The sequence below is a fragment of the Scyliorhinus canicula genome, chromosome 12 (genome assembly GCF_902713615.1).
Source record: "Scyliorhinus canicula chromosome 12, sScyCan1.1, whole genome shotgun sequence".
NCBI lineage: Eukaryota > Metazoa > Chordata > Chondrichthyes > Carcharhiniformes > Scyliorhinidae > Scyliorhinus > Scyliorhinus canicula.
Window position 1 is genome coordinate 100,613,684 of NC_052157.1, and position 15,956 is coordinate 100,629,639.

At 49.5% G+C, this 15,956-nt stretch overlaps 1 protein-coding gene across 1 annotated transcript in view; it reads left to right on the top strand.

The window, feature by feature from the left end:
- LOC119974570 (protein phosphatase PTC7 homolog) overlaps positions 1 to 15,956 on the top strand; it is a 187,520-nt gene that overhangs the window by 61,325 nt on the left and 110,239 nt on the right. Inside the window, exon 2 of the mRNA XM_038813585.1 lies at positions 10,028 to 10,207. Coding sequence (XP_038669513.1) covers positions 10,028 to 10,207 — 180 coding nt within the window. The remainder of the gene's footprint in view (positions 1 to 10,027; positions 10,208 to 15,956) is intronic.

A 15,956-nucleotide genomic window follows, 5' to 3' on the forward strand; every position in this document is an offset into this window, starting at 1 on the left:
ACTATTTCATTTTGGGAAGACCTGATGCAATTTTCTTTGGTGCAGGCCACACATTCGAGCCAGCAACTCCCTCGTTTTCCATGCCAACTGTCTGACGCCAAACCAGACTGTTTTACCCAAAAATGATCTTTCAAACACTATTCTGGGCTGCCTATTTCTACCTCTAACATTGCCCTAATCTGCCCCACCTTAATTGAAACCTTACTGTTACCTCGAGACATGCCAATTCCAACACACTCCTGATCGTCCTTCCTTTTTCTGCCTCCTGTAAACCTGAGGTCATCCAAAGCTTTGTTGTCCGGATCATATTTGCCCATTGCCCCTGTGCTCGCTGAGCTACACTTACTCCTGGTTAAGCAACACTTGATTTTAAAATTCTAATTCTTGTTTTCAGATTCCTCCATGGCCTTGCCCCTCCCTATTTCTAAATCCTAGTCTCTTGAGCAGTCCGTGATTTGCTGCACCAATTCTTTCATCTGCCCAGGCCCTAAGTTTTGGAATTTGCTTTCTAACCATTCTCTTGTCTCCAACTTGCTTTCCTCCTTTTGAGACACTGCTTAAAACTTACTACTCTGACCAACCTTTTAGTCATTTGACCTAATACCCTCCTTATTGGTTCAGTGTCATATTTTACAACACTCCTGTTGTAATCTCACATTGGAGATTTTCACAGTAACTTCATTGCAGTATTAATGTAAGCCTACTTGTGACAGTAATAGAAATTATTATTACATAAGAATGTAAATAGTAGGGTTGCATATAGGTTCTTTTGCTCCAAGAGTCTACTCCACCTTTCAAATAAGATCAACAGAAATGTTGGAGAATGCAAGATTTAGTGAGAATTAAGGGATATCAACATTAGTAGAGAAATGGTGCTGGGGAAACTGTTGGGATTGATGGTTGATAAATCCCTGGGCCTAATAATCTACATCCCAGAGTACTTAAGCAAGTGGCTCGAGAAACAGTGGATGCATTAGTGGTCATCTCCAGAATTCTATTGGAGCAGTCCCTGCAAATTGGAGGGTAGCTAATGAAATTAAATGAAATGAAAATCGCTTATTGTCACGAGTAGACTTCAAATGAAGTTATTGTGAAAAGCCCCTAGTCGCCACATTCCGGCGCCTGTTCGGGGAGGCTGTTACGGGAATCGAACCGTGCTGCTGGCCTGCTTCGTCTGTTTTCAAAGCCAGCGATTTAGCCCAGTGCTAAAATGCCCTCACTCTGATATTCAAGTAGGGAGGTAGAGAGAAAACCGGGAATTATAGACCAGTAAGCCTAACATCGGAAGTGGGGAAAATTCTTAAATCCATTATCAAGGACTTTATAGCAGAGCATTTAGAAAACAGTGGCAGGATCAATCAGAATCATCAAGGATTTATGAAGGGGAAATCCTGCTTGACAAAACTATTGGAATTCTTTGAAGATGTAACGAGTAGAGTTGACAAGAGGGAGCCAGTCAAAGAGGTATATTTGAACCTTCAGAAAGCATTTGACAAAGTCCCGCGTAAGAGATTATTGTGCAAGATTAAAGCAATAATAATCTTTTATTGTCACAAGTAGGCTTGCAATAACACTGCAATGAAGTAACTGAAAAGCCCCTAGTTGCCACATTCTGGCGTCTGTTCGGGTACACGGAGGGAGAATTCAGAATTTCAGCTGGTACAGGAATTGAACCCGCCCTGCTGACCTTGTTCTGCATCACAAACCAGGGGCGGGATTCTCCAATAATGTGGCTATGTCCCCACGCCCGTGAAAAAAAGCTCGCGATTCAGCGATTTGCAGGGGGCTTGCAGGGCCCCGGAGTGCTCCTCGCAGCTCTGGCTGCCGATAGGGGGCCCTGCATTTCCGGTTGGGGGCCCATGCATGCGCACGGCGGCGGCCTATGTCATGGCCGCCCCACATCGTGGGCCAGCACCAGGAGGATGCCCCCCCTCCCCCACCCCCAAAAGACAGCACGCGATGCGGATTGGTGGCAGTCCTGGAGGCCCCCCCCAATGAGTGATCCCGCCACCCCCCCATGCTGAGTGCCCGTCGCTGCCACGCCGAGCGCCCGCCGGGTGGAACCATGAGAGAACCACGCCGATGGGAACTCGCCCAGCTGCACTGGAAGAATTGCCACGGGGGCCTTTTTCAATGGCCCCTGACCAGCGTCACGTCGACCGCGTGCGCTCGATTGGCAGCGATTCTCCGGGGACCGGAGAATCGCAGGAGCGGCGTCGGACCCGATCTCGGGTCTGAGGCCCATTCTCCGCCCCCACGGCGAGCGTGATTTTGGCCCGGAGGCTCGGAGAATCCCACCCCAGTTGTTGACCCCACTGAGCTAAACCAGCCCTCACATGCGCATGGGAAGTGTACTGAGATGGATAGAAACCTGGTTGGCAGAAAGGAAACAAAGAGTAGGAATTAACCGGTCCTTTTCAAATTGGCAGGCAGTAACTAGTGGGGTACGACAGGGATCGGTGCTGGGACCCCAGCTATTCACAATATATATTAATGATTTGGCCGAGGGAACAAAATGTAACATCTCAAAGTTTGCAGATGAAACCAAGTTGGGTGGGAGGGTAAACTGTGATGATAATGCAGAGATCCTTCTGCATGATCTGGACAGATTGGGCGAGTGGGCAAATCAATGGCAGATGCAGTATAATTTGGATAAATGTGAGGTTATTCACTTTGGAAGCAAAAACAAGAAGGCAGATTACTACCTGAATGGATGAAATTGGGAGAGGGGTGTGTGCAGCGGGACCTGGGTGTCCTTGTGCACCATTCAGTGAAGGTAAGCATGCAGGTGCAGCAGGCTGTAAAGAAGGCTAATGGTATGTTGGCCTTCGTTGCTGGAGGTTTCGAGTACAAGAACAGGGATGTGTTGTTGCAATTATATAGGGCCTGGTGAGCCACACCTAGAATATTGTATGCAGTTTTGGTCTCCTTCTTTGAGGAAGGATGTTCTTTATCTCGCGGGAGAGCAGCGAAGGTTTACCAGACTGATTCCAGGGATGGCTGGACTGACATATGAGTAGAGATTGACTAGGTTAGGATTGTTCTCGCTGGAGTTCAGAAGAATGAGGGGAGTTCTCATAGAGACTTATAAAATTCTAACAGAACTGTGGTGATGTGCATCACTGTAAATACACGAGGGGTTAATGTCAATACATGTAGACTAGCTAGACACTAGAGGGAGCACCAGAGACATGACACACAGACATTCATCCATTAGAACAGTTAGATAGGACGCGACCAATGGGCATTCATGATACACACAGAGGTGACACGACCACAGGAGGGCATTACACCAACCCATATATAAACAACACCACACACATGATCTGCCTCTTTCCAGTGGAGACAGTCAGTGAGTAGAGACACAGGGTTGATTCAATATCACTCCTACCACGTGGATTGTAGCAGACTGGTTAGTCAGCCTGAGTAGCTATAGTAGGATTAGCAGTAGTGTTGAACTAGAGTAGAACAAAGAACAAAGAAAATTACAGCACAGGAACAGGCCCTTCAGCCCTCCCAGCCTGCGCCGATCCAGATCCTTTATCTAAACCTGTCTCCTATTTTCCAAGGTCTACTTCCCTCTGTTGCCACCCGTTCATATACCTGTCTAGATGTCTCTTAAATTATGTGATCGTGCCCGCCTCTACCACCTCTGCTGGTAAAGCGTTCCAGGCACCCACCACCCTCTGCGTAAAAAAAACTTTCCACGCACATCTCCCTTAAACTTTCCCCCTCTCACCTTGAAATTGTGACCCCTTGTAACTGACACCCCCACTCTTGGAAAAAGCTTGTTGCTATCCACCCTGTCCATACCTCTCATAATTTTGTATACCTCAATCAGGTCCCCCCATAACCTCCGTCTTTCCAACGAAAACAATCCTAACCTACTCAATCTTTCTTCATAGCGAGCACCCTCCATACCAGGCAACATCCTGGTGAACCTCCTCTGCACCTTCTCCAAAGCATCCACATCCTTCTGGTAATGTGGCGACCAGAACTGCATGCAGTATTCCAAATGTGGCCTAACCAAAGTCCTATACAACTGTAACAAGACCTGCCGACTCTTGTACTCAATACCCCGTCCGATGAAGGCAAGCATGCTGTATGCCTTCTTGACCACTCTATCAACCTGCGTTGCCACCTTCAGGGTACAATGGACCTGAACTCCCAGATCTCTCAGTACATCAATTTTCCCCAAAACCCTTCCATTGACCATATAGTCTGCTCTTGAATTTGATCTTCCAAAATGCATCACCTCGTATTTGCTTGGATTGAACTCCATCTACCATTTCTCTGCCCAACTCTCCAATCTATCTATATTTTGTTGTATTCTCTGATAGTCCTCCTTGCTATCTGCAACTCCACCAATCTTAGTATCATCTGCAAACTTGCTAATCAGACCACCTATACCTTCCTCCAGGTCATTTATGTAGATCACAAACAACAGTGGTCCGAGCACGGATCCCTGTGGAACACCACTAGTCGCCCTTCTCCATTTTGAGACACTCCCTTCCACCACTACTCTGTCTCCTGTTGCTCAGCCAGTTCTTTATCCATCTAGCTAGTACACCTTGAACCCCATATGACTTCACTTTTGCTATCAACCTGCCATGGGAAACCTTATCAAACGCCTTACTAAAGTCCATGTATATGACATCTACAACCCTTCCCTCATCAATTTACTTTGTCACTTCCTCAAAGAATTCTATTAGGTTTGTAAGACATGACCTTTCCTGCACAAAACCATGCTGCCTATCACTGATGAGTCTATTTTCTTCTAGATGTGAATAGATCCTATCCCTCAGTATCTTCTCCAACAGTTTGCCTACCACTGACGTCAAGCTCACAGGTTTGTAATTCCCTGGATTTTCCCTGCTACCCTTCTTAAACAAAGGGACAACATTAGCAATTCTCCAGTCTTCTGGGACCTCACCTGTGCTCAAGGATGCTGCAAAGATATCTGTTAAGGCCCCAGCTATTTCGACCCTCGCTGCCCTCAGTAACCTGGGATAGATCCCATCCGGTCCTGGGGACTTGTCCACCTTAATGTCTTTTAGAATACCCAAAACTTCCCCTTTCTGTATGACAACTTGACCTAGAGTATTTAAACATCCATCCCTAGCCTCAACATCCGTCTTGTCCCTCTCCTTTGTGAATACCGATGCCAAGTACTCATTAAGAATCTCACCCATTTCCTCTGACTCCACGCATAAATTCCCCCTCTTGTCTTTGAGTGGGCCAATCCTTTCCCTAGTTACCCTCTTGCTCCTTACATACGTAATAGAAGTGTATATAGTTTAATAAATGTGTTGAAGTTATCTCCACGTCTGAACCTTCCATTGTCAAGTGCACCACAAGGAAGCTGCTTATGCTACACCTAGAGCATAACAAGATCTGAGGAAGGATGCTCTTGCTCTCGCGGGAGTGCAGCAAAGGTTTACCTGATTGATTCCAGGATGGCGGATTAGGATTGTTCCCGCTGGTGTTCAGAAGAATGAGGGGGGTTCTCATAGAGACTTATAAAATTCTAACAGGACTAGACAGGGTAGATGCAGGGAAGATGTTACCAATGATGGGTGTGTCCAGAACCAGGGGTCACAGCCTGAAGATTCAGGGTAAACCATTTTGGACAGAGATGAGGAGATATTTCTTCACCCACCAAAGAGTGGTGAGCCTGTGGAATTCATTACCACAGGAAGTAGTTAAGGCTAAGACATTGATTACGTTGAAGAGGCGAAGAGGCGCTAGATGTGGCACTTGAGGTGAATGGGATCAAGGGTTATGGGAAGAAAGCAGGCTTAGGCTATTGAGTTGGATGATCAGCCACAATCGTGATGAATGGTGGAGCAGGCTCGAAGGGCTGAATGGCCTCCTCCTCCTATCTATGTTTCTATGGCTGATCCGATTGTGGTATTGATATCACTTCCTTTCCTGCCCACCCTGACCTTGAATATATTCAGTAGCTCAATCTCCATTGCTCTCTGGGTGACCTTCTGAGAGAAACTCCTCCTTATCTCCATCTTAAATGGGAGACATCTTATTTTGAAACTGTGCCTCCTAGTTCTAGATTGCCACAGGAGGGGGGAAAATATCCTCTTAGCACCTACCCATACATACCTGTAGTAGTTAATGCAACTGAATTGCTCAGCAAAAGGGCATGTGTTAACTACATTGGTGCAGGAATGGAGATGCACACAGGCTATGGGGAAGCTCTTAACCCACTGAGTTTTCTTTGTCTGTTGGACAGCTTCATTGTCACTTACTGGTAAAGACTTTTATTTCCAATTTCTAAAATATGAATTTGAATTCTCAAACTATCTTGGTGGGATTTGAGCTTGCATTCTTTGGATTATTAGTCCTGAAGCATAATCACTACGTTCTGCCCACAAAAGAAAAGGACGAAAGAATAGAACCGAGTCACTAGGGGCTGTCACAGTAGCGCAGGCAAATTTTTTACATGTTCAAGTGGTTTCCCCAGTTTTCTCTGCCTGTTACGAATAGAGATTTCCAATTTAAAATATGCTCTGCTTGAATTGCAAATATCATTGTTGGGTTGTAGCTTGACAGTGCCCTGTAATTTGTTAGACATCTGGCCACGAGACAACAGTATTGATTCAACAGGGACGACAGTTTCCTGTCAAAAGTCCACTGAACTTCAGAACTCTGGACCTCCCAAGCTCTACTTGTGACGCTAATAAAGATTATTATTATTATTATTATTATTAATTCATCGGGCGGACCACACCGCATCATAAGGCAACGCAAAGGATGGAAGGGTTTGCCTCCTCATCAACTCCTCCTGGAGCTTGGACGTGATGACCTTGGCGACCTACTGCTTCCTGGACCTGGAAGACCCAGAGGCCTTGTTCATCGTGGGTGGGGACTTCAACAAGGCCAACCTCAAGAATGTACTGCCAAAATTCCACCAGCGCATCTCCTGTCCCACCAGGGGCGACAACACTCTTGACCACTGCGACTCAAAACTTCAAGGGTGCTACCATTTCAACTCCTGACCGCACTTTGGAAAATAGACTATAAGACGGTGCTCCTTCTCCCGGCATACAAGCAGAAACTCAAGCGGGAGACTCCAGCTAAGCGGGTCGTGCAGTGCTGGTCCGAGGAAACAGAAGAGCTGTTACAGAATGTGACTGCTTAGAGACAGCGGACTGGTCCATATTTAAGAACTCAGTGACCAACTTAAATGAGTAAGCCACCACCATCACAGACTTCATCAGCAACAGTGTGGACGATTGCGTACCAAAGAAAGCAGTATGTACGTTCCCCAACTGGAAACCATGGCTCAATCGCAGGATTGACTCCCTACTGAAGGACAGGTCTGAGGCATTCAAGTCAGGCGACCCTGACCTGTACAAGAAATCCAGATACGACCTCCGCAAAGCCATTCAAGATGCCAAGAGAGAAGTTCAGACCAAGCTAGAGTCACTGATTAGTGTTAGAGACTCTCGGCGGTTGTGGCAAGGCCTAAACAACATAATGGGCAACAAAACGAAGCCGAGCTCTCACGTCTCCAGCAGCAGCGCACCTCTCTCCGAGAATTCAATGCATTCTATGCTTGGTTCGAGCAGGAAACCACCGATTCACTGTCGAGTGCCCCAGCAGCCCATAACACACCCATACCCACCATCACAGCTTCCAAAGTCAGATCGGCTTTCCTGAAAGTGAACCCTCGGAAGGCGACGAGTCTGGACGGGATCCCTTGTCGTGCACTCGGAGCCTGCGCAGACCAGCTGGCAGATGTGTTCGCAGGCATCTTTAACCTGTCCCTACTCCGCTCCGAGGTCCCCACCTGCTTCAAAAGACCACCATCATACCGGTGCCAAAGAAGAACCAGGCAACGTGCCTCAATGACTACTGTCCGGTGGCCCTGACTTCAATAGTAATGAAGTGCTTCGAGAGGTTGGTCATGAAGCGTATCAACTCCATTTTCCCAGAATGCCTTGATCCACTGCAATTCGCATACCGTCGCAACTGGTCCACAGCAGATGCCATTTCCCGGCCCCACACTCATCCCTAGAGCATCTCAACAACAAGGACTCCTACATCAGACTCCTATTTATTGACTACAGCTCCACCTTCAACATCATAAACCCAGCCAAGTTCATATCAAAGCTCCAAAGCCTAGGACTTGGCTCCTCACTCTGCAACTGGATCCTCGACTTTCTGACCACAGACCATAATCAGGAAGAATAAACAACAACACCTCCTCCACAATAGTCCTCAATACCGGGGCCCCACAAGGCTGTGCACTTGGCCCCCTACAATACTCCCCCTGTGCACACACGACTGCGTGGCAAAATTTGGTTTCAACTCCATCTACAAGTTTGCTGATGATAAGACGATAGTGGCCGGATCCCGAATAACGACGCGTCAGAAAAGGCGATAGAGAACCTAGTGGAGTGCTGCAGCGACAACAATCTAAAGAGCTGGTCATTGACTTCAGGAAGCAAAGTACTGTACACACCCCTGTCAGCGTCAACGGGGCTGAGGTGGAGATCATAGAATTATAGAATTTACAGTGTAGAAGGAGGCCATTCGGCCCATCAGGTCTGCACCGGCTCTTGGAAAGAGCACCCTACCCAAGGTCAACACCTCCACCCTATCTCAATAGCCCAGTAACCCCACCCAACACTAAGGGCAATTTTGGACACTAAGGGCAATTTATCATGGCCAATCCACCTAACCTGCACATCTTTGGTCTGTGGGAGGAAACTGGAGCACCCGGAGGAAACCCACGCACACACGGGGAGGATGTGCAGACTCCACACAGACAAGTGACCCAACCCGGAATCGAACCTGGGACCCTGGCGTTGTGAAGCCATTGTGCTATAGACAATGCTACCGTGCTGCCCTGATGATGGTTAGTAGCTTCAAATTCCTAGTGGTACACGTCACCAAAAATCTGTCCTGGTCCACCCAAGTCGACGCTACCACCATGAAAGCACAGTGCCTATACTTCCTCAGGAAATTAAGGAAATTCAGCATGTCCACATTAACTCTTACCAACTTTTACAGATGCACGGTAGAAGGCATCCTATCTGGCTGCATTATAGCCTGGTATGGCAACTGCTCAGCCCAAGACCGTAAGAAACTTCAGAAAGTCTTGAACACAGCCCAGTCCATCACACGAAACTGCCTCCCATCCATTGACTCCATCTACACCTACCGCTGCCTGAGGAAAGCGGGCAGCATAATCAAAGACCCGTCTTACTCACTCTTCCAACTTCTTCCATCGGGCAGGAAGTACAAAAGTCTGAGAACTCGCACAAACAGACTCAGAAACAGCTTCTTCCCCACTTTTACCAGACTCCTAACGACCCTCTTATGGACTGACCTGATTAACGCTACACCCCTGTATGCTTCACCCAATGCCGGTGTTGTTTAGTTACATTGTGTACCTTGTGTTGCCTTATTATCTATTTCTTTTCATGTACTTAATGATCTGTTGAGCTGCTCGCTGAAAAATACTTTTCACTGTATCTTGGTACACGTGACAATAAACAAATCCATAATATGTGGAAAGGCTAAAATGGACTCGGACTGTTTTCAATAGAACGACGGAGGTTGATAGGTGACCTCATAGAGGTCTACAAGATTATGAAGGGCATGGATAGAGTGGCTGGGCAGGCACTCTTTCCCAGGCTGGAGGGATCAGTCACCAGGAATATAGATTTAAGATCCATGGGGCAAAGTTTAAAGGAGATGTGCGATGCAGGTTTTTTACACAGAGGGTAGTGAGTGCCTGGAACATGTTGCCAGAGGAGGTTGTGGAGCAGATACATTAACGGCATTCAAAAGGCATCTTGACAAATACATGGGAGGAGGGTATGGAGAGATACGGCACAAGGAAGTGCTGAGGGTTTTGGCAAAGGTTGGTGTCATGACCGGTACAGGCTTGGGAGGGCCGAAGGGCCTATTCTTGTGCTGTTTTGTTCTTTGTTCTGCCTGTTCTCACAAGCAATATTCCAGTGTTCTTCACAACGTTTAAATACATATCTTTCTGTTGCAGGGGTTGCAGATGGCGTTGGAGGATGGTGGGATTATGGTGTGGACCCATCTCAGTTTTCCACCACATTGATGCAAACATGCGAGCGAATTGTTCAAGAAGGACTGTTTGTTCCCAGCAACCCTGTGGGTATCCTGACAGCTAGTTACAATGAAATGCTACAGAACAAGGCTCCATTACTGGGTTAGTGGAAGATTTGTTTCTTGGTGATGAGAAGGAAACCTGGCTGTCAGGCTAAAATGAAATACTGATGGATGTTTGCACATCAAACGAAATCTATCTGCACATTGACTACGCATGTCCGTAAGGGTGAGCAGGGGTCCTAAATACTCAGTTATTAATTGCTGGAGATTTAAAAAAGTTAATGTTCAATTTATTTTAATAATGTGAAATTGCTGATTTCTCCACACCAATGTTTTTTTTTCGGGTTTTTGGTGACTTTTGGATTAGATTAAACCAGGGTTTGAAAATGATTAACTTCAAGGGCAAATTTGATTGTTTGTTGATAATCACGTGGAGTGCGGTAGTTACTTGAATGCACTTTCTGAAACGAATTTGTCCCAAATGTCCTCTCGTTGCAACAGAATTTTGTATGAAATGCATTAGCTTCGAAGATCATGGAATTTGAAATGCAAGTGGATTGTATCTATAGCCACTTTACTTGAATATTAGTGATCTTGTTGCTGATTGTTCACATGAAGCAGCCTCACACTCTCAGAATTACCAAGCTCCAAGGTGTAAAAGGACGTGTTTCCATGGATTGTCTCAATTCAGGAAGGTTCACCATCTTGCACCCACAGGTTGTGAATCCAGCTTAATTGCCTGAGCCGCAGTGACCCAACAGTCAATTTACGCACTGACCTGTTTCTTTAGTTGGAGCAACTGCTTGCACAAATCCGTTCACATTCAGTCAGTTGATCTGCCCTTTGAACATGACACCTAAAGAGTAAACTAAATTATCACATTGCTCTGACTGAAAATACTCCTGCTTTTAAGGGCACATTTATTTGCACACTGCTTAAGAAGGTGATTAAAATTTAAAAGCTGTACAAAAACTGCAGAGGGAAAAGTCTTACCTTGTGATCACCAGGCTTGCTCTGACGCGATATTTTTTATTTATTTCCATGCAATTCCACTTGGGTCCCTTGAAGCCCCATTGGCTCTATTCAGTGACTAATTGTTTGTTTTTGATTGCATTGATCCATAGGTAATTTTCTAATGACAGTGGTGCGGAAACTTGAGCATAGGGGGCACGGTAACTAGCGTTAGCACTGGTGAGGGCGTAAAATCAGAGCTGGTTTAAGTGAATTAGCAAACTAAGTAATAGGTCAATGGACTGCGGGGGAGGTGGTGGGGTAGTGGTATTATCACTGAACTAGTAATTCAGAGACCCAGAGTAATGCTCTGGGGATCCAGGAACGAATCCTGCCTCTGCAGATGGTGAAATTTGAATTCAATAAAAATCTGGAATTAAAAGTCTAATAATTACGGGGACAGCACAGTAGCACAGTGGTTAGCACAGTTGCTTCACAGCTTCAGGGTCCCAGGTTCGCTTTCCAACTTGGTTCACTGCCTGTGCGGAATCTTCATGTTCTCCCCTTGTCTGCGTGGGTTTACTCTGGGTGCTCTGGTTTCCTCCCACAGTCCAAGATTGTATCAAACTTGAAGGAAAAAACACTTAATCGTGCAAATGGAAGGCGACAGATCTGTTCAGAATATAAGGAATAGCAAAGGATGACAAAGGAAACATTATGCACAAGTGAAAGCCAACACACCCACACACACACACAGGTCTCACACATACACAGATCTCACACGCACGCATAGACATGCGCGCGCAGGTCACACACACGCACAGGACACACACGCACAGACAAGCCCCGGTCTCACATATGCATAGACAAGCACTGATCTCACAGATGCATATACATGCACAGGTCTTCCGCACATGCATAGACATGCACTGGTCTCACACACACGCACACAGGTCTCACTCATACCAAACAGGCACAAGTCCCACATACACAAAGGTTTCACGCACGCGCGCATAAGATCTCACACACATAGGCACGCACAGATCTCTCAGACACGCATAGACATGCCCATGTGCACACGTGTGAGACAGGTGTCTGTCACACACACAGGTCTCACTTACACACACCGGTCTCACACACACGTGTACACAGGTTTCTGTCACACAAGCACAGGTCTCATACACACACTGGCCTCCCCCACCTCTCACACACACATAATACTCACCCCGCCCCAACACACAAACCTTCCCCCCATACAACTTCTCCCACCCCACACAACGCGCACAATTACAAACTGCCCACCCACACACGCACAATTACAAACACCCCACCCACACACACAATTACAAACTCCCCACCACACACACACAATTGCAAACGTAGCAACCCGCCCCCACACACAAATTACAAACTCCCCACCCCACAGAAATTACACACTCTCCACCACACACCCCACCACACACACACACCACCACACACACACACACACTCCCCACCACACGCGCACGCACGCGCGCACACACACACACACACACACACACACACACACACCACACACACACACACACCACACACTCCCCACCACACACACACACACACACACACCCCCACCCCACCCCCCCACACACACACACACACACACACACACACACACACACTCCCCACCCCACACTCCCCACCACCCATACACACACGCCCCACCCCACACACACGCCCCACCCCACACACAATCCCCACCACACACACACAATTCCCACCACACACACACACACACACACACACACACACACACACACACACACACACACAATCCCCACCACACACACAAGCACAATTCCCACCACACACACACAATTCCCACCACACACACACACACACACACCCCACCACACACAATCCCCACCACACACACACACAATTCCCACCACACACACACACTCCCCACCACACACACTCCCCACCACACACACACAATTCCCACCACACACACACACACACACCCCCCCACACACACCCACCACGCACACAATCCCCACCACGCGCACAATCCCCACCACACGCGCACAATCCCCACCACGCGCACAATCCCACCACGCGCACAATCCCCACCACGCGCACAATCCCCACCACGCGCACAATCCCCACCACGCGCACAATCCCCACCACGCACACAATCCCCACCACGCACACAATCCCCACCACGCACACACACAATCCCCACCCCGCACACAATCCCCACCCCACACACACACAATCCCCACCCCACACACAATCCCCACCCCACACACACACAATCCCACCCCACACACACACAATCCCCACCCCGCACACAATCCCCACCACGCACACAATCCCCACCCCACACACACAATCCCCACCCCACACACACACAATCCCCCACCCCACACACACACAATCCCCACCACACACACACAATCCCCACCCCACACACACACAATCCCCACCCCACACACACACAATCCCCACCCCACACACACACACAATCCCCACCACACACACACAATCCCCACCCACACCATACACATCCCCACCACACACACGCACAATCCCCACCCACACGCGCACAATCCCCACCACACACACACACACACACACACACAATCCCCACCCCACACACAAATCCCCACCACACACACACACACACACACAACCACAATCCCCACCCCACACACGCACAATCCCCACCACACACACGCACAATCCCCACCACACACACGCACAATCCCCACCACACACACGCACAATCCCCACCCCACACACACAGCACAATCCCCACCCCACACACACGCAATCCCCACCCCCACACACACACACATCCCCACCACACACACACAATCCCCACCCCACACATACACAATCCCCACCACACACACGCACAATCCCCACCACACGCACACACACACACAATCCCCACCCCACACACACGCAATCCCCACCCCACACACACACAATCCCCACCACACACACACAATCCCCACCCCACACATACACAATCCCCACCACACACACGCACAATCCCCACACACGCACACACACACAATCCCCACCACACACACACACACACAATCCCCACCCCACACACACAATCCCCACCACACACACACACACACACACAATCCCCACCCCACACACGCACAATCCCACCACACACACGCACAATCCCCACCACACACACGCACAATCCCACCACACACACGCACAATCCCCACCACACACACAATCCCCACCCCCACACACACACAATCCCCACCACACACACACACACAATCCCCACCCCACACACACACAAGCCCCACCCCACACACAATCCCACCCCACACACACACACAATCCCCACCCCACACACACACCACAATCCCCACCACACACACACAATCCCCACCCCACACATACACAATCCCCACCACACACACGCACAATCCCCACCACACGCACACACAAACAATCCCCAACACACACACACACACACAATCCACCCCCCACACACAATCCCCCCACACACACACACACACAATCCCCCCCCCACAACCCACCACACACGCACAATCCCCACCACAACACACGCGCAATCCCCACCACACACCAGCGCAATCCCCACCACACACACACGCAATCCCACCCCACACACACACACAACCCCCCCCCACACACACACAATCCCCACCCACACACACACAATCCCCACCACACCACGCACAATCCCCACCACACGCACACACACACAATCCCCACCACACACACACACACACACAATCCCACCCCACACACACAATCCCCACCACACACACACACACACACAATCCCACCCCACACACGCACAATCCCACCACACACACGCACAATCCCCCCCACACACACGCACAATCCCCACCACACACACGCACAATCCCCACCACACACACAATCCCCACCCACACACACACAATCCCCACCACACACACACACACACACATCCCCACCACACACACACATACACAATCCCCACCACACACACACACACACACAATCCCCACCACACACACACACACACACACACACACACAGACAGATCGCACACAAGCACGCATAGACATGTGCCTGCAGGTTACACAAACGCATACACATGCTAGAGTATATCTCACACATGCATAGACATGCGCAGATCACACTCACACCACACACACACACACACACACACACACACACACACACACACACACACACACCACACACAGACATCACCCAACCCCGCCCACACACACAAACTCTCCCACCCCACACACGCCCACCCCGGGGGACTAGGAGTGGTGTTTCGTGCAACTCGGCCGCCGGGCCTTGACGCGGCCGGCAGCGCCGAATGACTTCAGCCGCGCATGCGCGGTGCTGTCTTCCCCTCCGCTGCCCCACAAGCGTAGCGGCTTGAACTTGCGGGGTGGCGGAGGGAAAAGAGTGCGTCTCTTGGAGACGCCGGCCCGATGATCGGAAGGCACCGATCTCGGGCCAGTCCCCTCCCGAGCACGGCCTTGGTGCTCGATCCCCTCTCCGCCCCCCACAGGCCCCAAACTCACCTTTTGACAGAGCGGCCCTCCCGTGATTCTCCCTACCGGCCTGGGCAGCGGAGAATCGCGCCCACAAGCTCCCCACACACAAAATCTCCCCACCCCAACACACACACCCCCCCCACACACACGCACACCCCCCCACCCCAACACACCCCCCCCCCCCCACACACAGCACACCCCCCCCCCAACAACACACACACCCCCACACCCCACACACCCCCTCCCACCCACACACACACCCCCTCCCCCACACACACCCCCCTCCCCCCACACACACACCCTCCCCCACACACCCCCTCCCCCACACACACACACAATCCCCACCCACACACACAA